General features: G+C 34.6%; 3 protein-coding genes across 3 annotated transcripts; 1 reads left to right on the top strand and 2 right to left on the bottom strand.

The window, feature by feature from the left end:
- LOC105325603 (uncharacterized) lies at positions 1–8,720 on the bottom strand. The gene is made up of 4 exons (XM_011425236.4): positions 7,668–8,720; positions 3,194–3,454; positions 2,691–2,864; positions 1–922 (listed from the first exon to the last, which is right to left on the bottom strand). Exons 1-4 carry the CDS (start codon positions 7,759–7,761, stop codon positions 684–686), a joined length of 768 nt encoding a protein of 255 aa, XP_011423538.3. The 5' UTR covers positions 7,762–8,720; the 3' UTR covers positions 1–683.
- Positions 8,721–13,940: 5,220 nt separating this feature from the next.
- On the bottom strand, positions 13,941–16,937 carry LOC105325601 (peptidyl-prolyl cis-trans isomerase A). Its single transcript, XM_011425235.4, has 5 exons — positions 16,735–16,937; positions 15,870–15,900; positions 15,339–15,524; positions 14,530–14,605; positions 13,941–14,260 (listed from the first exon to the last, which is right to left on the bottom strand). Exons 1-5 carry the CDS (start codon positions 16,801–16,803, stop codon positions 14,125–14,127), a joined length of 498 nt encoding a protein of 165 aa, XP_011423537.1. The 5' UTR covers positions 16,804–16,937; the 3' UTR covers positions 13,941–14,124.
- A 138-nt stretch (positions 16,938–17,075) lies between these two features.
- Positions 17,076–23,641, top strand: LOC105325600 (enoyl-CoA delta isomerase 1, mitochondrial). The gene is made up of 8 exons (XM_034455322.2): positions 17,076–17,228; positions 17,454–17,567; positions 18,355–18,482; positions 21,086–21,232; positions 21,660–21,755; positions 22,016–22,035; positions 22,150–22,328; positions 23,283–23,641. The coding sequence occupies exons 1-8, from the start codon at positions 17,204–17,206 to the stop codon at positions 23,447–23,449; spliced, it is 876 nt and encodes a 291-aa protein (XP_034311213.1). The 5' UTR covers positions 17,076–17,203; the 3' UTR covers positions 23,450–23,641.
- Positions 23,642–24,954: the final 1,313 nt, after the last annotated feature.

Here is a 24,954-nt window from a genome sequence, read left to right as displayed (position 1 = left end):
TGTATTTTATTTTATTTCAGCTTGTAATCCATGAAACAGAACAACAATCAATTTCACCAATCAACAAATGGTAATATACAATTCAAATAATTGCTTTTCATGTATACCAATTCAAATCACAAATATCTGTTTAAATAGCATTCGTTTAATCCCTATAGAAAGTATACATAGACATACAGCATTGAAATAACGAGGACAAATAAGCCACGTGGGATGGGCGAATCTTTATATAGATGATAATAAGGGAGACAAAGAGAAGCATTTTGCAAACAATTGCCCACCTCTGTTTCTTTCAAAGGTAACAATTACACGTCAATAAGTATAATAAAAAAAAACCAAACAAACATTTTAAGTACTAAGCGATCACAAAATTACGTACACTTACCAATCAAATTGGTTTGTAAGTTAATCAGCTTTAGTGAATTATTGATCTTTGAATTTACTGATTAACTCGTTACATATTTTCTGCATTAAAACATTTAATAGTATCTTTAGACAGTTCATAAATACAATGTATATTATTGAAATTATAAACAATGGCATCGGTTCTATGTGGCCTCTACATACATGTACCCAGCTGATAACACTGTTTATACACTTCAAGCTTGACATGTTCTATGTAATAAAGCAGTACGGTAATACAGAGAGAGAGAGAGAGAGAGAGAGAGAGAGAGAGAGAGAAGTTAAGGCTTTTGACAAATGAAATAATAATTACTATTGCCACACTCGTAGTTCATAAAAAGTCCATTTGACCATGTTGGGAAATGAATACAATTTTCTGCTGAGTTGTTTTGTGGAAATCCAGCCATCCAAAAACCAGAGGGAACAACGCTTCCATCTTTGTAGCGGAAGTCCGTTTCATTCATTTCGTCACTTCCGTCGATCAGATATGACGCAACAAAATTACCTGATCCATCTTTATCTATCGTAAAGAAATTAATGCACAATGTAACCAAGTACACACCTTGATATATTTTTAACAATATCAGCATAAATTGATGACAATAAATATGCATGTACGCCGGTTTTTGGCTCCAGGTAAACTACGTTGCAAAATTTTAAAACATGCCGGTTTTTGGCTCAAGGTAAACTATGTTGCAAAATTTTAAAAACGAGCAAAACTATCTCTTATGAACAGTCCCCCTCCCCTATCCCTTCTTTCCGGCTAACTTTATAGCTATTTTTTCATATTCAAAGGAACTTGGACACGATTTGAGCAATTAACATTTTTAATTTTATTTTTCCATTTTTAATGTGTAGAATGGTTAATATGGGTATTTTTAATGCTTTATCAAAATCTTAAAGTCAGATATTGAGTAATGAGCAAGATACAGAGTTTGGAATTCTTTGTTTTGTAAACAAAGCTCGAGCCTTGTTACTGTCTACATATGTGTTCTATTGGTATAAGTTTCAATCCAATGTTGCTTTCTTCTGTTGATAATATATTTCATAAACACATTGAACAGGATTGTCTTGTTTCTTACAATTATTTTGTCAAAGAAATAGTAATTCCATAATTTATATTTTTTGTAAACAAATACAAGACTCAAGCTTTGTTTACAAAACAATGACTTCTTACCTCTGTGTCTCTCTCATAACTTAAATCATAACATTCAAATTTTGGTCAATCATTCAAAATATGCAGGTAAACCATTTTATATCGAAAAAATAAAAAATAAGATTTTGATCTAAAATCGTGTCCAAGTCCGTTTAATCTTTCATGTCTGAAAGTAGAGGGGCGAGTTTAAATTTAAATAAGTTTTTAAACTAAAGATAAGGAAGTTGAAACGTAAACCATCTCCACCTTTAAACCCCTTTATGTAGAGACCCCATTACAGGCGACGACGTATGCCTGACGGGCGACTTTGAATATCAATAGATCAACGAATCGACGGTTCTTATTTTAGTGACAAGGTGACATAAATAAATACATTGGCAATTGGTTTTTAGAACGCAGTTGTTATTCGCAATTAAAAAGTGAACTGCGTTCTAGAACGCAGTTCGCAATTCAAAATTTATAATTCATATTTGGGGCCCGAAATCTCCAGGGTCTTCTCAAGTGGTATACCACTACCACTGTGAAAATATGGTGATGAAGTTATCTATAGTTTTTGAGAATCGGGTTTATTTGCCATTGAAAAGTGAACTGCGTTCTAGAACGCAGTTCGCAATTCAAAATTTATAATTCATATTTGGGGCCCCTAATATGAATTATAAATTTTGAATTACGGACTGCGTTCTAGAACGCAGTTCACTTTTCAACTGCGAATAGCGAACTGCGAACTGTGTTCCAAAACCCGATTGCCAAATACATTTACGATAACGCAACCCCCTTTCCTGAAGAGGTTGTTTTTTTTAAATAACCAACCGACAATCTTTTAAAAGGTCCCATAATTACCTATACACCTAGTGTGATACAATATATCGGTTTTACTTGAGTTTAAATGAATGAAATTCCAACCCAATATTCTATAGCTTTATGTGGGGTTCATCTTGCTTCCCCGCATAAAGTTTAATTTCATCTTGCCGCGCCCACCAAAAAAGATGACATAAAATGATTGGTCGTTTTATCTATCATGTGTGACTTATGCTAAAAATTGTTACCGTTCATAAAAAACATTTAAATTTAAACGGTTAACCAGCATGCACCGCGCTTTTTATTACGTTTTTCAAATAGCGATGCCTCTTACTTAGATTTGGGTAGGCCAGCAGGGCGTCACGCTTGGCCACCGTGTCAATGGTTGCCAAGGATCCGCCGTGTGACCCACACACCTGCTGCGCCGTCGTCAGGTTCCCCTTGACGTCAGAGATCCAGAAACACAGATTCGCTGCTCGGTTGTACTGGAAGGGGGCCACGCAACTCGCTACAAATGGTACAAATTCAAAGCCGTAATGATTCGTTAATTGATTATATAATGATTTTTAAAACGTTTTCCAATGCGTCAAACAGGTGGTCTTTTTTCAAAGGCAGATACTAGTATTTGAATGCAGTAATTAAACAAACAAGTATGCATACTAATATCCCTAGATGAAGTCATACGAGAGAGCTGATTCTTATTACTTGCATAAATTGATAAAAATATAATATGGAAAGAAAATTATAAACGAGACTTCATCATAACAATATTCATTAAAGAATCGAAACAATTTCATTTGGTAAGATCATCCACTATTTGACATGATTAAATTATACCTGCTGTTTGTAATCCATAAGCTAAAAACCCAGATGAGTTCCGAACGTCGATGGAGTCAAGTTGAACATCTTGAGCTATACAGGTAGTGCTGGTTTCTTTGTAGAAATGCGACATACAGCGCGCGTCCGCCGTGCACTCCAGAGCACACTGCACCCTGCTGACCGCCGTGCGCATCCACAGGTACGCATCGTCCTTGACCTTGTCCTTGAGATTCAAATCCGTGATCCACAGTCCCTCTATGCCCCCGGGAGGAACCGCTCCTACAAACAAATCAAATATACCTGAATGTGTAGTACGGAAAGTCTGCTGAATTATCAAATGAACTTATCAAATGTTTTCTTTGTGACTTACGGGTATAAAAGTTACAGGTTACTGATGAGCGGAACGGGGGAGAGATGGGGGGTCCGGATTGGGGAGATTGGGAAATGGAGAATTTTTTTATCGGACGATCAAAAGTCCGCCCAATAAGCGTCTAGTATCCATTTTAAAGTATTTCTCCCGTCTGAGTTGAAGTTCAAGGCGCACATGATCTCCATTTTTAAAACAAGTAATAATCATATTGTGTTTGTCTGATCAGCAAAGAGGGGTTATTTATCACCACTGTGTTCGGCATTCACTTGTAAACTCAATTTAGACTCGATAAACAATGAAGTTTTTTGGCGGGGAAACTAGAATTTCTAAGAGAAAATAACCATAAGCATGCATTTTTTTCTTAAAATTTTCAGTGCACTTTACATTTGATTTGCAATTGTAATACAGGTAAACGTATAACTCACAATATGTTTGAATCATACTATGGAGGCCGTGTTTAACAAAATTACAGTATTTGATAGATTTTATGCAAAATTCACATACTAAAGTATGCTCAGTTTAAATAAGCATTATGTTTGATGTTATTGAGTGAAAATTACATTTTAACCCCCCAGCCACCCACCCACCCACCCACATTGTATATTTGAAACATGTTAATATATAGATTTCAATAATTCACTTCTCAAAACATCTTAATAAAATACAGTAAGGAGTAGAATACCTTAATTAAGTAACTTGTACTAAATACTAGTGATTCTGACCCAGAGTCTGCACTCTTAATAAGTCACGAATTTTCAAAAGCAAAAAGAATGAATGTTCCTTGCCTAGATCTTGATCAAATCGACAACACGTATAGAACCATTTTAACAAGACCTTGGACTTTCGTAGGACGTAATTGTCTATTTCTTGCGTCAAAACAAGTGAAAAACGACGCTGGTTTTAAGCGAGGTATACACCGATTGCGTAGTCTTAGCTCAAAAGCCAGACAAATCTTGTTGATTTCAGAGAGCCATGGCTGAGTGGCCAGCAATGAAATTGACAGGCCTACGTCACATTGCTATTTAATGCAACTACCCAAAGTCCAAGCTCTTGTTAATATGGTTCTAAAATATATGCCAAGATAATTGTATTTGTAAAGTAAGTTTTCCCAACTGATACCTTAGTACTGCTGTTAAGAACTGGTACGGAGTCAAACTAATGTTAAGCGAAAAAGAAATTAATAACTTTTAGATGCTGAAACCGATCGGAAAGTTTCTATAACTATTATAGATTTATGACAAGAACCAATTCGATTTGCATATCTTTTTAACTGGTGCTATTCTTCATTACAGATGACATTTTCCCACGATCCAAAGAACTATCATTGCTTGTAGTACTGCCAAACTCTGAGACACGCGGAAGCAATCGCTTTGTCTATATGTAATGCATGAATATTCAATTACTGCCGCTTCCTTAACTCAAGAAATGCATTGACTATATCTAAAAGACAAAATATACCATAATGCATGGCCGTTTTCCTAGGAACCAACTTGCACTGAAGCTACATGTATTTTTTTTTACAGAAATATCAATTTACACCCAAAGCCTTTCATGGCTATCTGATGCAAAGAAATAAAAATAAATTCAGATTTGAAATTCGTTTATTTTTAACTGCCTCGTGATCTAATGATGCACTTTAAGATTAATAAATAATTATATATCAGCTTTTATTAATTTTCTCCGGTAAGTATCATGGAACAAACCAGTAATATTTTGATATTTATTTTAATCGCATCACAGGAATTTCAATCCTCTGATGTTTGAATGCTGAGGTAAATTCGATTGATCTTTATCTAATCTTCGCAATAATGTTGCTAAAAATATTTCTTTTCAGAAATAGAGAAATAAAAGTACAGAAGGATTGAGAACGTTACCTGTACCCTATATCGTTCGCTACCATAAAAAACCTGTATGAAATCCGATGGGTCCCATTACCAGTGCTAAGATCGAAAAGCATTTTGCATGCTTAAAAATAAATATTTCATGCCTCGAAATGTTCTGCCGTATCATTCCATATAAATCAAAAAGATGCAGAGATATTGCAATTACACGTAAGTTGTTCTGATTTTTTGGCAAATGTATATACTATAAATATTCATTTTATATAGATATAAAACACATAATGTACCATTTCGTATAAATCAATCAAAATTGGTGCAGGAGATGAAAATTAAAAATTCTCAAAATTTTAAGTAAAACACAAAGTTTTTTTTCTGTATAAAATATTCATTTCATAATGTACCATTCCGTATAAATCAATCAGAATTGATGCAGGAGATGGCAATTAAAAATTCTCTCAATTTTAAGTAAAACACAAAGGTTTTTTTCTGTATAGAATATTCATTTCATAATGTACCATTCCGTATAAATCAATCAAAATTGGTGCAGGAGATTGCAATTAAAAATTCTCTCAATTTTAAGTAAAAAATACAATGGTGTTTCTGTATAAAATGTTCTTTTGATAATGTACCAGCCCGTTTGAACTCTTTATAAAATATGAATTTTAAATTACTAGTCCGTTTAATCAATCAAAATAAATCACAGATGATGCAATATAGTACTGTAAAGTTCCGTTCAATGATACCTTCTAGTCAGTATATTGTGGTGTGGTTCAAAACTTCAGGGACTTACACTATTTGGATTTTTTGACAACTGAATCATTTGAATTTGTAAATATAATCCTTCAAAATAATGAACCGACGAACCTTTGAAGGTTCGGATTACTGGACCATCAGGATAATAAACCTTAAGACTATAGCTATGATTATTGGACCGGGGCCGATATGATGACCATAAGTACCGGTATCAAAAAATATTGAAGCTCATGCAGATTTATTACACCGTGTATACACTCTGCCAAAATAAAGGCATTGTTGTACTTGACTCCAGAATGGAAGCAAATTTTGAATATTGTGTTTCTGAAAATAAAACTTTTAATCAACAGTTAGATTGTATCCGAGATTCTCTTTTATTTTCATAGAGGGGAAGTATGAGTGACATATGAGCTCGCTCAAACAGATATGTCCCTTGTATTGTTCAGTTTATCCATCAAATAATGATTTAAAATATAAGTGACTTTATAGTAGGTCCAATGTACATTTAGGTTTATGCGTTGTACATTGATGAAAACAAATACATCAACAGTCATTGATAAAGAATGATAATCATTGGTTTGGTCCCAAATTTCCTTTTTGAAATCAAGCAATATCAGATAATCTTAATAATTTAGCCCTTGATCTATATCATATACATCAATATAAACCCATATTAACAGAATTTTAAGTGTATGTCGAATAAACAAAAATAATAACTATTGTCATATAAAAAAACTTAAAATGACTAAACATTGTATTATCATTTCTATACAAAAGGGCTTTGTACCCAAAACAGTGTTTGACAAACAGAACAAGCAGGTTAAACTGTTAGTCTTCATCCGAACAACTGTTGTTTACAGAATTTTGTTTTATTGAATTAAATTACTCAGTACCAGTAAGTGAACGGGTTTACATTTAATATAAAATAACATTCGGTACACGACACAAGAAATATCGACCAAAGGACCTATTTAAATCCTTTAATTTTATTCATGTTACTTATATATACATATAATATAACATATTATAAACTAGTCGCGATACCTTCCTCTATTCTATCGGCCTGAGTAGAGTCTGCTCTTCCCCGTGTATATAAGTACGCAGGCTGGTAAAATACGTATAATTGCGTGTAAGAAACATTTCCGCAAGATTTTTTTTTTATACAAAATTAAATCTTTATCATGTAAAATAAGAATTTATTAACTGTAAAGTTAATATTTAGCTCTTAATTTTTCCTTTATTAAAATTCTCTATTGTTATGTTTCCGTGATTCTAAATAACTTTAATTCCCAACTTCATATCAAACAAAAGTAGAGTTCTGCTAATTCAAGATGATAACTTACATATAATATTGAATTGTAATTACATGAAAGATTGCGAATTTAATAAATTAACTACATCAAAGTTCATAAATTTCAGAATCAATCACAGAGATAAGATTGTTTTCATGAAAAATATTTAATATACGTCCGGTCAAGTTTGCAAAAAATGAAAAAGGGATAAACTTCCAAAGAAAAAAAAAACTCACCTAAAACGACTTTAATGAATTCCAGGGAAAAGAAAATAAGAACTGCTCTCGTCATTGTCTTCTGTATCACGTGATCTAGGTGTCTGGGGACCATCTTCTTGAATGAAGGGACAGAGCTCAAACGTTGATGTCTATTGTCTGGTCCTCACTAAATACCTGCCTCCTATACCCGTAATCCACAGGACGCGTCACATCATACTGCCGTGATCGATACTGGAGAAAGTTAGCTCCCTAGAACTTCAAAAGCAAACGATTATCTTGAACTACAGAACTCTTGGGTCTTTTCATAATCTAGGTAATGTCGACGGGATAATTATTCGAAAGCTTTTCAGATATATTTAACACATAATTCGGATATTTTCGCCGTAACATTTGACGAGAGGATCGTGTAGAACTATTTAACAGAAGAAAGGGTCAAAACAGTAGGACGGGATTATCGCTGCAGTAGCCACGGGCCACTCGGAAATTCATAATTATAGATAAAAAGATAAAGCTCAGCTGATCGACCTAGATAGTGGTTAATTTCATTAAGCGCTTTGACAATCATAACTCTTCTATTCTTCTCTGTCAGAAAAATTGCTCCATTCCAAGCAGTCGGTCGTTTTACATCACCATTTCCTCTAAAGTGGTAACCCTAGCCCTCTCTATGACATTTGTGTATGGATCCTATTTGGCAGTAAATGCTTGTCTAATTACTGTATCCAAAGATTTCAGCTTCACAGTCTATTTAACGATTTGTCCAAACGACACAAGCTTTGACGGGTTTATTCGATGCCAAAAGAAGCTATGAAGTTAAGTTCAAAGCATAGGGCACACACCTTATTATCGAAAGTCACATTACGTTCGGTTCATTACGGAGTATTATTGCAAGTCAATTTTCACCCGAGTAGTCTTATCAATATTTTGAAGCAAACAGCGTTAAGGATGCGTTATAGCCTATTAAATGTTGTCTTGTTGGTCCAATATGTTCAAGAATCACAAGGCTCATCCAATTTGAGAGCCACTCATTCGAACACGTAGATAATCCTGTCCATTAGTGCCCTCGTAGACCCAACCAACCTTCTATTACAGATAACGTTCCTGAGGACAACAAACTTCACCCCTAAATGGCCACACGTCACAAAAAAAACCCACAGGTCGTACACTAAAGAAACAAGAGCTGAGAAGACATACATTATACTTATGAAATCTTTATGAATGAAATGTTGCCGAATTGACCATCAGTTGTTAATTTTCCGCATTAAGACGATTATGTAGGCCCTCCAATGTGGTGCCTTTCCGAAACCAAACAGTTTGGTTATGGTACGATTGATCCAAAATGTCTACAAAAACAACTTTCCTGCATGCTAGTTTTACAAATAAAACTTTCAGAAATTATATATGAAATTATGAATGAAGTGATTCTTGGATAATTTTATGAGTACGAATGATAGATTAAAATAAAAGTGATCATTTATTGCACCGGAAACACCATAAATTCAAACTGATCAACATTTGGATCGATTGGATTCAACTTTTCAACTTACTTTCAAGAGAACTGATACAACAGTTACTAATCTAGATATATAATCAACAATTAATAATTATGGATCGAAATGTTAGGGATAAAAGTTCCAAGCATTTTTTTTTCATATACCCGGTATTTGTTTGTGATGTACCGGGTAGCACTTCATTCATATTTTCATATTTAATTTCAAAACTAATAAGTGTGCACGGGCTTTCATTTAACATTCGGGTACTTTATTAAACGGCTTTGGCAAAACCATCCTTAAGTTTATAGTTTTGTACTTTGCACTTTACGGGTAAATACATTAGCGAAGAAAAAACATGTACTTTATAGTATGGAAAAAAGGGACCCAAGGGAGCGATCGTAAATGTCAAGAAATAAAAAAAAATTGAGAATTAAGCCCTGTGATTATTTTGATTTTGAATCACAAGTTTGTTTTACATCCAAAATCGTAATTGATCTCAGTGGTGACTGTAAAGATTTGGTTTTTAATACCCGCCTTCAGAAACTGTCAGTAAATGATGTCAAAGATTTAGTACGATTACATATTCCTCCGCGGGTCGGCAAAACACAACATAAGGCAGTAACAGAGGGAGAGAAAAAATCCAAGTTTGTGATGAAATTAACAGAGAAAAGAGGGAAAAAACAAAATATCAAAGAATGTGTCCAAGGTTCTCGAAATCTCTTTATCACAAGCGGAGAAATACATCAACTATCCGAGGCCATAGATGATCTAAGTTAAGTGTAGATTTGTATGTAAATTACTGAGCCTCCTGGTCCCATAGAAGAAATCAAAGCGATTCAAGAAGCTGGAATTTTGACTGTCATAAAGTATTTCCCTCTGGGTCAATAATCCTACACCTACAGAGCGACATTACCCAGCATCCCGTCTATGACCGGAAGCCAAGTGTTCTTAGGACTTCTGGGTCAGGACACAGCTGTGCTCCTCGGTGTCAGACGGACAAGATGAGTCAGTGAGCAATGTCACTGTGTGTTCCATGGCCTGATCAGTGATCACTGCTAGCATTTTCCATTAAGTACTTCTCAATGAACGTACAGTAAATTATGGTTATATCGAAATTCCAGGGACAAGAAATTTAGATTCGCTGCTATTCGCTTTTAATATCAAGAAAATAAATAACCGATTTCAAGATAGGAAGAGTATGAAACAGATTCGATGCAAATATGAATTCGTTATAAACGTACTCGCGATAAGCGTGTTTTACTGTACATGGTTGTCTTCCTATATAGCGACCGCGAGGTACCACGCAGAGGTTATAAACCAATGGGCCAGTCTCAATGATGTTTCGTCATAGTAGGCACAGAATCACTTTTCGGGCTCGAAACACCACCCTCATCTAAACCGTGGTCATACAGCCTAGAAACAACTCCGTATGTGTATAAAAATGCTGCATTATTTTGTTGTGGTACCCAAGTTAGTGGTAATATGTAAACAATTCTGTCGTGTTGAACATTAAGTTGATCTAGGTCATTCATGACTATGTCATAGTTTTAGATTTTTAAAAAATATATCAGTAGTGGTTCTTTCAAATCTTATTCCAGGGTTCTCAAACTAGGGATATGAAATGTAGGACTATTTATAAAGTTCTAGGAAAGTAAATATTACATCACTTGAAAAAGAATGAATTCTAAGCTATAATTTGCTTTAAATGAATAATTTGTTCTGCCTGCTTCCGACTGCCTTGCTTTGATAATCATCACCGGTTGGTATGGTGAAAATTGTCTTGTATTTAGACAGAGTTCCAGAAGGTAAAGATTGAATCAAATTTTGGAGACCTTGAATATACAGAACAAGCATCGACCGACATAACCAACAACGGGCCGAGTGTGTGTGCCAATTTTACCAACAGAGGACGGAAGAACATTTATAATGCATTTAAGGAGACGCAACAGAGATCTGGCAGCACTACAAGTTGTCATCAAACACCCAAACAGACATTGAATCTTAAAATAGCACCATCTCCAACAAGCTTGTTCTCTCATTGGTCGATTGCCTTTGTACCCGCGAACAGAACTTAAACATTTGATTTATGTCTTTTCGATATTTTCTTTCAGGAAAGTGGCCATTATAAACAAATTAATAAAGACAAGATAGAGGGACGTAAATCGTTCAGGAAATTTCGGATCCTTGGAAAGGAAGAAGAAAGCCCCGATTCTCGGGCTGAGGCGCAAATTTATTCTTCTTTTTTAGGACAACATTTTTTTTCTATCTAATAAAGTTTTATTCTATAATTGTACTACATTTCATAAATCTCATAGACTGTTAATTTCAATATAATTGAGAGATTTTAATAGAAAAAGTCGCTGACACGTCAAATTATCTTGTCCAATTATTCGACATTTTGGCTCATTATCGCGGCTGTGGCTATGTTCTATGGCTGTTTCAGGGTGGTAAAGTGTTAGTAAGGACCTAACCGCCTTCCCACTCCGCGTTAAACACAGTGTTTACATCGATAGGCCTCATTTATCCGCGCTGGAATGAGCGCCAAGTTTTTGCACTTTTCCCATATCCTTGATTTTTGGGGAATTTTTTAATTTGTTTTTTATTTTTTTGTTTATGGCTACAGACATTGTTTGTGTCATCATTATGGAATCAATGAAATAATGCGTAAAAAGGACCGGTTACAAAGAAAAAAAAATATACACATTGATTATTTTAAAATGACTATCATTATTTTTTAAATGATTATCAAATGCCAATATTGTTATTTGCCCATAAAGTCTATTTTAAATGAGAAGGGAAGGTCAATATATCTTAAGAAAGATACTTATTTTTCTATCTCTCCGCTAGTGAGATGATAATAATTCTACCCCCCAAAAAATGGTTTAATTAACTTTCTCTGAGAATTTCAAGACTTTTTAAATCTGACCTATGGATGCTCGCTGTAGACAGAATTGACATATCACGATCTATCGTCTGCTGTTAATGTTTCAGACATTAAGCCCCTTTAGCCACCTGCTCTCAAATGAGCCGTTGTTTCAATCACGTCCTTGCCACAAATGACAAAAGAAGCTTTCAATTCCCCATTATATAAACAGTGCCTGTTTGGGAGGGTAACAGTTGAAATTGACACCCCGAGGAAACCATTGTCAACCGACGCAAAGCGGAGGTTGACAATGGTTTTCGAGGGGTGTCAATTTCAACTGTTATCCTCCCAAACAGGCGCTATTTATTTTATTATACTGAATGTCTTAATTTTAGAGAATTTTTATATTGACGTAATTTCTACGGCGAACCGTACGCGCATAATTTACGCGCATGTAACAATTCGTTGTGTTACCCGTTGCTAAGTGTGTTGCTAACGCTGAGGGTAATAGAACGGATTATCAACTGTGTCTAAACCAATCAGATTTCAGTATTTAACATGAAAGTATAATAATATCAAATATCCACCTTATTAATTTTTAAAATGCAGTGAAGTGGGCTTTCTTTCAAACACCAAAGCTGCTATGATTCGAACCCACCATCCGCCACACAAAAACCACACTGTGAGACGGCATTGTGATTTGTGCATGATTTGATTTCATTCATTTAGTTTATGTTTTATTATTTGCACTTCCTATTGAGATTTACCAATTAAATTGTCACAAATTAACATTAAATATAAGATACCGCGGTACATAATATTCAGAAATATCTGAAAAATACTTGTTCAGAAGAAATTTGTGTTAGAGTTGGTACAGTAAACCCTGGTTGAAGTGAACACACATCGTCTGTGCTACGTTCCGATCACAAAATTAAAGAAATTGCACATGGATTATAAAATTGTCATGAAACATCGATTATTTTGAGGAAAATGGCGGCCGTTGTTTACGCCATATTTGGGGTGCGTATTATACATAGGACCTGCTGATTTTTCGCCATTTTTTGTCAACTTTGGGGGTGCGTTTTATACACGATACTTTACGGTACATAATATTCAGAAATATCTGAAAAATATTTGTTCTGCAGAAATTTGCGTTGGAGTTGGTTCAGTAAAACCTGGTTGAAGTGAACACACTTATTATATGAATTCCCCTTATACCAATGCTTTTTTAATTCCCCTTAATATTATAAAAGTTAAAAACTTAATACTTTTCCAATGCATGAAGGCGCATAAGGCTTGTGCTTTTCCCCAGTTTCAGTGGTGCTAAGCAGACGAGAGTCATTAACTCTTCCTGGATGGTACACCAGTCTATCACAGTTTAACCTCCATCTCAGATGGGTGGACTGAGACAATGTACGGTAGACAAAGTGCCTTGTCTATGTGCACAACACACAAAATCAAGTGACCACAGCAAGGTCTGAACCAGTGACCTTTCAGTCTAACGCCCATGACCACTGAGCCATATGCTTAACTCCTAAATCCTAATATCATAAACATATCAAATAAAACAAATCATGCTTAAAATGAATCAAAATTGCATGCCTATGGCTTTTGCTATAAGTATGTTTTACTGTACTCAATAACGTATTCTGTTAGAATAGCCCAGTCCATTCTATTGTCAAAACAAGTACATTACTGTGAAATAATTAGATTTCACGTTGAGTCAATTTTCGTGGAATTCGTGGTTACCTCTCACCCACGAATTAAAATGCTCAACAAATAAATAAATTAGGACTGTAAAGTTATATTCCTTTTGTAAGTATCAGAGAATACACGAAATTACGTCCCCATGAACCTGTAAAATTTAAGAAATCCACGAAAATTGGCCCCCACAAATTTTTATGATTCCAGAGTATTATCTAAATCCATGGAACTCAATTTACTATAAATCTCTTTAATTCACTGATAGTTTCATAAAACATTTACAGATCTCATTTCTTCTTTGTTTGTCCTGATTTTACATAACGTGTACAGATTTAATCAACCAGGGATTTATTCGATGACACGCTACAGTCCTGTTCTCTATCCCTGAGGTTCCTGACATCACAGTGCGCTTCCATGCTCATTCCAGCACGCCACACTTGTCGATAGCCACACTTTTGAGTGGTTTCCCGCTGTTGGAGCCACATTTCTCCACCTCTCTCACCACATCCATGCCCTCTGTTACTTTACCAAACACCACATGTTTACCATCAAGCCTGTCAAAAATCAAAATATTGGCACTAAATAACAAACTTTCCCAATATGGATAACTCAATGATCAAATATTTTTACCCACTTAATTTTTCACCTATTATGGGTATCTATCATTAAACTGCAATTTTTTTTATAATAAAAAATAAAGCTTGTCTAACTGGAAAGATCTGGTAAGAAATTAAAATCAATTAGACAACAGGAGACATGACTACTGGTAAATAAAGAGAAAAGGCAACAGCAGTAATGCCGCTAGTTCAGTAACCCAACATACCATTCAGTGTCCGCTGTGCAGATGAAGAACTGAGAACCATTTGTATTTTTTCCAGCATTCGCCATTGATAATGTTCCTGATACAAGGAAAAAAGAATTGCATATCACAAAATTTAATGTTTATAACTCAGAATGTGGGGGTTTACAATGAAAGGGGGCATACATAGGTGTGAATTAAGACAATCTTTCAATCTTATAATGAAGGGTACAGGGGATACAGAGGTATACCATGTACAGAAGTACTGGTAATTTAAGGTGGTATGGGACACCTCCTACTTGTGATGTACCGGTACTTCCTATCGGCATGAAAAATCAAATCAAATGTAACTCTATATAATTTCCCCACACCAAAAAATGTTATTTAACAGCATTGTGCAATGGGTTAGAGCATTAACTACAAATCTGTAAGTCATGAGTTCAAATCCCAGTGGGCCATTTTACAATTATTACCTTTAAAAAATTTTTAAAACAGTGAAAGTAATTTGATTATAATGTACTCTCATCCATATTGATACTGTATACAGGGAAATATTCACTCCTGTTTCATTTTCATCCCTTTCACCCTCATTGTCTAGAGGCAAATTTAGGACTGGGCAAATTGCACTGGCTCAGATTATCTCTTTTTAAACACAACTGCCTGGGCGAATTCAAGATGGGACGAAACTGTTTGCATATGAAGAAGGGCAAAAATAACACTAGGCGAAAATAACCCTGTATACAGTATTGACAGGTGCCCCATACCAGTGAATCAGTGATACCACCTTAAAGACAATCTAATTCTAAAACTGTAGTATAGGTCATCAGTCATACCAGCTCCGGCGTGTTTCAACTTGAAGTTCTCATCGTTGAACTTATTGCCATAAATGCTCTTCCCTCCTGTTCCATCCCCCCTAGTAAAGTCACCACCCTGTATCATGAATCCAGGGATGATTCGATGGAAAAGGGAACCAGCAAATCCAAAACCCTTCTCTCCAGTACATAGGGCTCTGAAGTTCTCTGTGATGAACAAAATACACATTAGAATATTGTCTTATGAATTGACCAGCAATATTCAATGTTTCCTTTATTTCATGATTTTTCTATCAGAAGTCTTGTATAATATACCGATAGCTCATTTTCTTTGTTTAGAGTTAGCTATATTTAATGCAGAATCATTTTGTCTAAATTTCATGAAAAGTCATTTTATTTTTGGTTCATGGGGACCTAGTTTTATAGGTTTGCTTATACAACTCTGTTAAAGATGTAATTCCAAGTAGAGATACCAAAGCATTCCATAACAATTGTGCAACCACAGTAATTATGTTTCCAGTGGTTTTTAATACACTGTGCTGTTATAGATACCTGCAGTTTTAGGGACCACATCAGCACGCAACTATGAAAAAAAAATAAGAAAAAGATTTAATAAAAATCAGCATCAGACTAACAGGATCATATCAAACTCAAAACAATCCAAAGGCTACCGTCTATTGCATGTAATAAAAAGTTTGAGTTAAACTGCAAAGGCGAAAGTGAAAAGAGATGACGGCGCAATGACAAAGGTGTGAAAGTGCAAAGATATGATGGTAAAGGGCAGAGATGGGTGAAAATGCTAATTTACAAAGGCAAGGAGCGATACAAGTATTAATTTTTTATGATTTTCCTAATTCGGTGGTCATCATACTTATATCTGCATAATGCAAGTGTATCCATAACTTCCATGAAGTTGTAGAAAATTTCAATAGGAAAAAGATGTGAAGGCAAAAGTGTGATAGTAGAACGATAATAGCTATTTTGCATATCCTTTTGCTTTCACATTTTCCCTGTTGCATCTTCACTCCTTTGATGTCAAATTCTCAAAATTTGCATTTTGCCTTCACAACTAAAGGCGTTGGTGCAAAAGTGAAAGTGGCGTCATCAAAACATCATACATGTTATTAACCCCATTGTATAGTAACAAAACAATGGGATAGCCTTTAGTGCAGAAATAAAAACCTGTGCATTTTACGTTAATCTCTGAGGTGTAATAACAGGTTAATACTGTACAATTGAAAAGAGATCAAATGACTGTTGCACATGAAAGATTGACTTAAGCCATCACTCCGTCAAAAAATAAATGAATAGATATTAATGTGATGTTCTCAAACATTTATAATGTTATGTTTTTGTTCTATCAATCAATGACATTGAATCATCGACATGGAGCGTCTTGATAAAACACATTACTTGCCTCGAAACAAATGCGGCCTGCCGGTTTCTTGTCAATTGTGATGTCGAAGAAGCACGCAGGGTTTGGCATGGTCGAAAGACGCCTGACAAACCCTGTATATACCCGTGTGAACAGAATGGTGACGGTGTTGTATGTAAACACGTGAAAAAAAAATAGAGGAACGTCGAGCTAGTCTATGGGTTTACCTAGTTACCGTAAACCTTAAGATAAATCTTACTTCTTAAGAAAATCATCATTTATAGTATTCTATGAATTATAAAAGTTATAATATTAAAATAAAGCTCAACAGGACGTAATGAATATTTATCGATTTTTTAACTGTAAAAATATTGAAAAGAATATGAATAAGAATGAGAAGTAATAGGTTAATTTGTTTATCAGCCATTTGTTCATTTCGGGGTCATTATGCTAAGCATTCTAAGGGAGGCTACTGTATCTTGACCTGACAAACTTGCGAAGTGCTAAGACGATGAGGATAGGAATCGTTACGTCAGGTAAATAAAAAAATATGCATGGTGCAATTAACTGACTGTGTTCTAGACTTTACCATGTTTACATAAAGTAAATCAAGTGCTGTTTTGTAAAATCAAGTAAATGCACAAGCCATTCTTATCATTCTTATCTGCCTACAGACCTGCAGCTACAATAACGTTGCCGTTTAGAAATTAACAAATAAAGGATTTTCAGATCTGTTCTAATGTTATAGCATCATCTTTCAGGCCTTGGCATTGCCAGACAGTGCCTGAGAAAGAACACCTCAGTTTACAGAACGTGTAGAAGACAGGTCACTGGAAGTGGCTCCCCTCTGGACCTCAATGTAGACAGTAAAACTGGTAGGCTTGTCAACAGACTGAGCACAAGTTTTCAACAGGTTGGGACCAATCTCCCAATTTGGATATCAAAGCCTGTTTGGGATATAATATCCCAAAGGGAATATATAGATTTGAAGTGCAAAAAATTTAAAATTTTTGATTTGGTTATTTTTAAAATAAATCTGTAGAATTTCATATCAAATGAGACAACTTTTGGTAAGCATGCAAGTTTTGCTATAAGCCTACTGGCGTGCAACCTGTTATCGCCAAGTACCATTTCTTGCCAGTACATTGTGACATCATTTTTCAAATATAATTTTATGTGTTGATAAAATGATGTCACAATGTACTGGCAAGAAGGGTACTCGGCGAGAAATGGTCGCACATCAGTATAGTTTGTAAGATTGATCCCCAAGAAGTTTTGGATGTACTGAGGGATCAATCTCCATAACAGTTGGGTTACCAAAAAAAACTTGTTTGCCAAAAGTTGTTACATTTCTATTCTAATGCAGATTTGACATATTTTTTGTTAAAATAATAAAAAAAAAAATGCACTTCTTATATATCCCATTTGGAGTATTATATCCCAAATTGGCTATTATATCCAATATGGGAGACTGGTCCCAACCTGTTTAATACAAATTATCATATAAGGAGGGTGAAGTTTTCTGTTGATTGTATAACTTGCATGGTTACACCAGATCACCATGTAATGATATAACACAATTGAACAGGAATTCTGTCAAATTGGTTCTCACCATAAATTGGTTGCAACTCTTCTGATGATGTCTTGCTTGTCGTGACACAGGTATAGCAGTTCTATCAATGAACAAACCTCCCGTGAACAGTTTGAACCTGGAGTTCCTGACAGAGTTGAACATCGCTCTCGAGAAAGTTGAGAATGACAAACAGTGCAAAGGACTCATAATCACGTCAGTAGGTAACATTACATTACATGGTAGCTGTAGGTAGCATTACATTGCATTTGATGTCAGTAGGTAACATTTACCTGTTAACAGGTAAAATTACCTTACACATAATGTCAGTAGGTAACATTATGATCCAAATATTACATTTTCAACATTTGGAAGGTAACATTACACAGCCAGGTGTCAGTAAGTGAAATAACATTAAATGCTGTTCTTAGGTAAAATAACATTACACATGATGTCAGTATGTATCAAAACATTACATGATGGTTACTGTTAGTAAGTAATATTATATAAATACCGGTAGTGCTTGTTTGGGAGGGTAACAGTTGAAATTGACAATCCAAGAAAACCATTTGAAATGGATGCGAATAACACGTATGAATTTAATCATTACAAGATGATGCAGCATCATTACATGACATTACATGACATAACATCAGAACATTACATGATGTCATTATATAACATTATACAGTCTCTGTACATGGCATTTCATAATGAATATCTGTACATGACTTTACATGTCACAACATATGTACATGTATATGTTATTACATGATGCTGCATCATAACATGGGTAACTGATACAGCACCAGTGCATGATATTACACGACGCAGCATCATAACATGACATTACATGTCACCTCTCAGTACATGATGTTACATAACGCAGCATCATAACATGACATTACATGATGCACCATGAGTACATGACATATGACTAATTATTAGTACATGACCTAACATGACACATTAGCATCTGTCATGAAATGATACAACATCATTTAGTAATGACTTTACATGATACAGCATCATTACACTACATGACTTAGCATTAGTACATTACAAAACATGACCAAGCATCAGTACAATGGATTACATGACACAGCATCAGGACATGATATTACATATCACAGCTTTAAGACATGGTATTGCATAACACAGCATCAGGACATGGCACCACAGGACACAGCATCGGTACATGGTATTACATAAAACAGCATTAGGACATGGCATCACATGACACAGCATCAGTAGATAATATAAAACAGCATTAGGACATGACATTACATAAAACAGCATTAGGACATGTCATTACATGGCACAGCATCAGTACATAATATTACATATAGCAGCATTAAAACTTGACATTACAAATCACAGCATAAAGACATGATATTACATTACACAGCATTAAGACATGGCATTACATGACACAGCATTAGGACATGATATTTCATAACACAGCATTAGGACATGGCATTACATGACACAGCATTGATACATAATAATACATAACACAGCAAAAGGACATGATATTACATAACACAGCATCAGATCAATGGATGACATGACACAACATCAGGACATTACATAACTCAGCATCAGTACATGGCATTACATAACACAGAATCAGTACATGGCATTACATAACACAGCATCAATACATGGCATTACATAACACAGCATCAGCACATGATATTACATAACACAGCATCAGATCAATGGATGACATGACACAACATCAGGACATTACATAACACAGCATCAATACATGGCATTACATAACACAGCATCAGCACATGATATTACATAACACAGCATCAGTTCAGTGGATTACCTGACACAGCATCAGTACATCATATTATTAGTTAAATCATTTGTAGTTGACCTAATATGGTTAATTACATAAAAATTATATAAGTTAATTCCATACCCAATGGTAGTTATGTGCCAGTGATAGGTACTATTGCATCTGTTGTTTGACCATAAGTTCATGGGTGTATGATATGTATAGAAAACTGATATTAGTAGACCCATTTGTTAAATACTGTTATTAGTATCATTTTGTCATATGCTCAAAGGTTTTTTGAATTGTTAGAATTTACATTAAAAATAGTAGAAATTGAATTTATCAATGAAGCAGTATGTTGGAAAATGAAATTGAGAACCTGTTTAAATGTCTATGGACAACAGTGTGTTTTTATTTACACCATAAAAAAACGAAGTGATTATTGAGAGAACTATTGGTCAACAATTGCGGTGATTTAGTTTTTGCAATTCTAATACAGAGTTAAACATCACAGCTGGCAGTTGGCGAATAAAATATCAATACCACCTAAGAGTGGGCAGGTACCAAATCGGCCAATTGAAACGCTTTCTTTTATAAACTGCAACTTGTGATTGGACCTGTTTAACTGTAACATCAAAAAGTGTTGTCACTAAACGCATCGCTATATATGCCGAATTGTATACTTTCAAGTGAGATTTGTGATAAAAGAAGGTCTAAGGATTCTTAACATGATCATTCCTTAAAAAACGAAAAAAGGAAAATTTGTGTTGCTTTTACTGTCAATGCAAAACTATAAGGTTTGCTACAAGGAGAAATCTTTACCCTTTTGTATAAATTAAATACCTTAGCTAAAAAAATTGTGTGTTTTTTATTGCCAATGAAAAACTATTAGGCTTGCTACAGGGAGATATATTTACACTTTTATGTAAATTACCGGTAAATAGTTGAAGGCAACTAAAGGTACATTTATTAAGAAAATAATGGAAAATTACTTGAGAAACTTGAGTGCCTAGCAGTATTTCTGTATGTTGTAGAGCATTCCTAAGATTTTCAGTGCTGGCCTGGACATCACAGAGATGTACCAGCCTGATATAGACAGACTCGAGGAGTTTTGGCGGACTCTCCAAGACATGTGGATCAAGCTGTACGGAATGAATTGTGTCACCATCGCTGCAATCAATGTAAGTTAGTCTAATTTCAGGAAAACAAGTCTCTATTAATGACCTTGATACTGACCTGTTTAAAGTAAAGATGTGACAGCATTACTTTTGTTTGTGAATCATTTGAAACAGTGGATGGTACATTTAGCTCCATTTGACATATCCATAATTATTGAGATATTGAGGTTAAAGATACCAAAATTTGACTCTGTAACAATGGGATAAATGATGATGGACCAGGCTGGGATTTGAACCCAGGCCTCCAGAAACTCTAGTCAGGTGCTCTACCCAATGAGCTATATTTGGTGCATGTACTTAGTACATGTATTCAAACCAGTCTGACCGTCACAACTGTACCGGTAAATGCATTTCCTCTTGTAACTTACTACCTATGCCTCTGTATCATACAAATAACATGTACAATATAGAATGAAATGTGTGTTACCAGGGTCACAGCCCGGCGGGAGGGTGTCTGATGTCTATGAGCTGTGACTACAGAATAATGGCCCCCAACTACACCATTGGCCTCAACGAAACACAACTGGTAGGGACAAGCAAGAATAGAGAACGAAAGAATATATCATATATCAAAGAGACATAATTTGATGAAAAATCTTTGAACGTTTAAGAGATTGCAATTGCTTGGACTGCATATATTTGCTAAAATTCAAAACCTGATTAAAATCAGATTCTTTGATCCGCTCACGTAGATCGCTATATAGCAAACTACAAGAGTTGATCAAAGGATCTGATTTTAATCAGATTGCTCAGGGTCATTAAATGAATAGTCTCTTCATTTTTCAGGGAATAGTTGCACCATTTTGGTGAGTATTTTCAGAATAACTACCAAATTTGTTATTTTATAAGTTGTGCTGATTTTAGTATGCAAGAGAGGCAGGTGAAAATTATTTGAGGTCTCGTATATCTTTTATTTCTAGGTTTGCAGATGTCATGTTGAATACCGTGGGCTTCAGACAAACAGAGATGGCCCTTCAGTTGGGAACCTTGTTCAAGACAGAGGAAGCTTTGAACATTGGTCTCATCGATAAAGTGGTACCCCAGGAAGAGGTTCTTAGTGCTGCTCAGCAAGAAATGCAGAGATGGTTCAAAATACCAGGTAGATCAACTGCCAATATTGAATTCCTTTTTAATTTACATTAAGTAAAAGAATTGAATCAAACGTTTTTTTTTTTTTCCATGAAAGCCCTGCTCACATCAGTGCAATAAATTTTTAGGTCAATATCTTTGGAGTTTTTATCAATAACAATAATTTTAGAAAAATAAACACACATGATTTTGTGCAGAAATTCACTACTTCAAAGTAAAAGAATTGAATCAAATGGTTATTTTTTTGTGAAAGCCCTGCTCATGTCAGAGCAATAAATCATCAAGTCAATATCTTTGGGTTTTTCCATAACAATAATTTAAACAAAAGAAACACACATGATTTTGTATGGAAATTCATCGGATAACTACCAGAAATTTTTTTCTTGACAGTGCAACAATTTTAATTCTACTTTGCTCACAACAGAAGATAACAACTTTATGATAAAGAATAAAAACACGTACTACATAATGGAATGATGCAAGGGAAATAATGACAGGAATAATAAAATGAAATGTTCAATAGAAATATTATCATCACTGGTATTTTGGTAATAGAGCAAAGAGTGTTTATCTTCATGTGTACAATGACCAGATATTTGCAAATACATTATGCTAAATTGGCAATTAACAATAATTTATCCCTCTTGCAAGGGCCAAGTTTACAGTTGTATATAGGTCTGATATTTTATCCATGATTCTAATTTTCAGTAATAAATGCTTACTTATCAGGATATAATATTAACAACACTAAGCACCCTTTTCCTCTATTCCTTACGATATTGGATTATAACTCATACATGCATGACAAGACAGAAATCTACGTGATCCAGTGAAATGCCTGCTCTCGGTGCAAGAATATAAACATTCTAAACAGCTGTTAGATGCAGTGTTTAGCTTTTTAAATGACAACTTTAATCCAGCCTTACATTACATATACTCGTACATGTATTTGTTTTTATTCAAGGTTTTGCGAGACAGTTAAGTAAGACAGAGTTGAGAAGACCAACGATAGAAAAGTTGTTGAAGAAGAAGGAGGAGGACATAGGCTATTTCAGGGACTACATCACCAAGGATGCCATTCAGAAATCGCTGGGAATGTACCTGGAGAGCCTGAAGAATAGACGGAAGTGATAGAACCAGTGGCCTATGTGATATTGTGATATCTTTATTAATAGTGGACAAATGAAAGCATATAATGTTGAACATGATACAGAGATTTTGAATCATCCATGCATTAATGCATCTATTTTTATTTTATTGCCAATCATATATAAATGAAGGTTTCTGAAATGTACTTGTATTAACGTTTAGATGATGTATATGTATGCGTCTTTCTGGTATTTATGTCCTTTGCAAAAGTTCATGTAATTTTCATTAAGATTCAAAAAAGTAATACAGTATTACAACAAAACGCCAGAGATAAACACTCAATTCATTATACTCTACAGTAAATTGTAATTTATTACATCTATACATAAGGAATAAAAATGACTTGACTGTAATAATTTTATTATAAAAGTTTCCCTTTCTAGCACATCCATAATTCAATTGCTTTAGGCCAAAAAAAATTAATAGTTTCTCGGGCGAAAATTTTGAAATATTGATGAGGCAGGCAGGTTTTTTTTTTTTTTTTTTTTTTTAAGGACAAAATTTACAGTGACGGTAACCCATATTTTATGATTTTTTCATCAAGCTGATACATTGGCTAAGTTTAAATATTTCTTTTTATTTGTTCTTTAGTTTAAACTGTCTCTGTTTCCTTGCAGATGAACAAACAATGACAAATGGTTTGTGCCCCTGCTTCATTTTGCAGCCCATCTCCCCCCCCCCCCCTCTCCCAGTAATAACACAAGTCTGAACTGAAATAGTGAAATAGGGGACTTCTTATGGCATTTCACTAGTTGAATTTGCCATATAAAAATTTATCAAATAAAGCATTCTTATTAATCTTCATTGCCTTGAGGTTAGAAATCAAGGAAAAGTAAATAAGTCATCAAAAAATTCTCAAACAATAGAATTGTCCTTTATTCCTGCTACTAGGCAATATCACAGAGTTTCAATATCTGAAGATAACAGAGAAATTTCAGTGGTAGTGTTAACAGCTAGGGACCAACATAGGGCAAATTTAGTTTAGGGAGACTTCACTTCTGAAATTTTCCCTCACAGAAAGATAGGGAGAAGTTTGAGAAATCAGGTGGACTTCCATTCTTTGACAATGGCATAATGCTAATACACAGATTCAACCTTAATTTAAATTGGATTAGAAGCAAGTCAATTAAGTATAAAAATAACTCCTAAAAAATTAAAATCATATCCAATCTTTTAAATTGAATTTATTAGGTGTATTCATACATTTTGTAGATGAAATGTTTCGTAATTGTGTTGGCTAAATGACAAATAAAATCAGTCTATGTGTTTCAGTGTATTTGGGAGGTATTAGTCCAACCCTTTGACCCAATTACAGCCGTCATATAGTTGGATCTTTTTAATTTTAAAGATAACTGTAGACAAACGGTTTTATGATTATTTTAGCATTAACTTGGCAAAGTTATTAACTAATTACAAGTTACCAACAAATTATAATATCAGCACCCAAAGTTATAAATTTGGTTGTTATTTTAAGTGCACAGTAAGCA

This window comes from Magallana gigas, chromosome 7 (genome assembly GCF_963853765.1).
Source record: "Magallana gigas chromosome 7, xbMagGiga1.1, whole genome shotgun sequence".
NCBI classification, from domain to species: domain Eukaryota; kingdom Metazoa; phylum Mollusca; class Bivalvia; order Ostreida; family Ostreidae; genus Magallana; species Magallana gigas.
The sequence above is the reverse complement of the archived record's forward strand: the minus strand, read 5'-3'. Positions and strand labels throughout refer to the sequence as shown.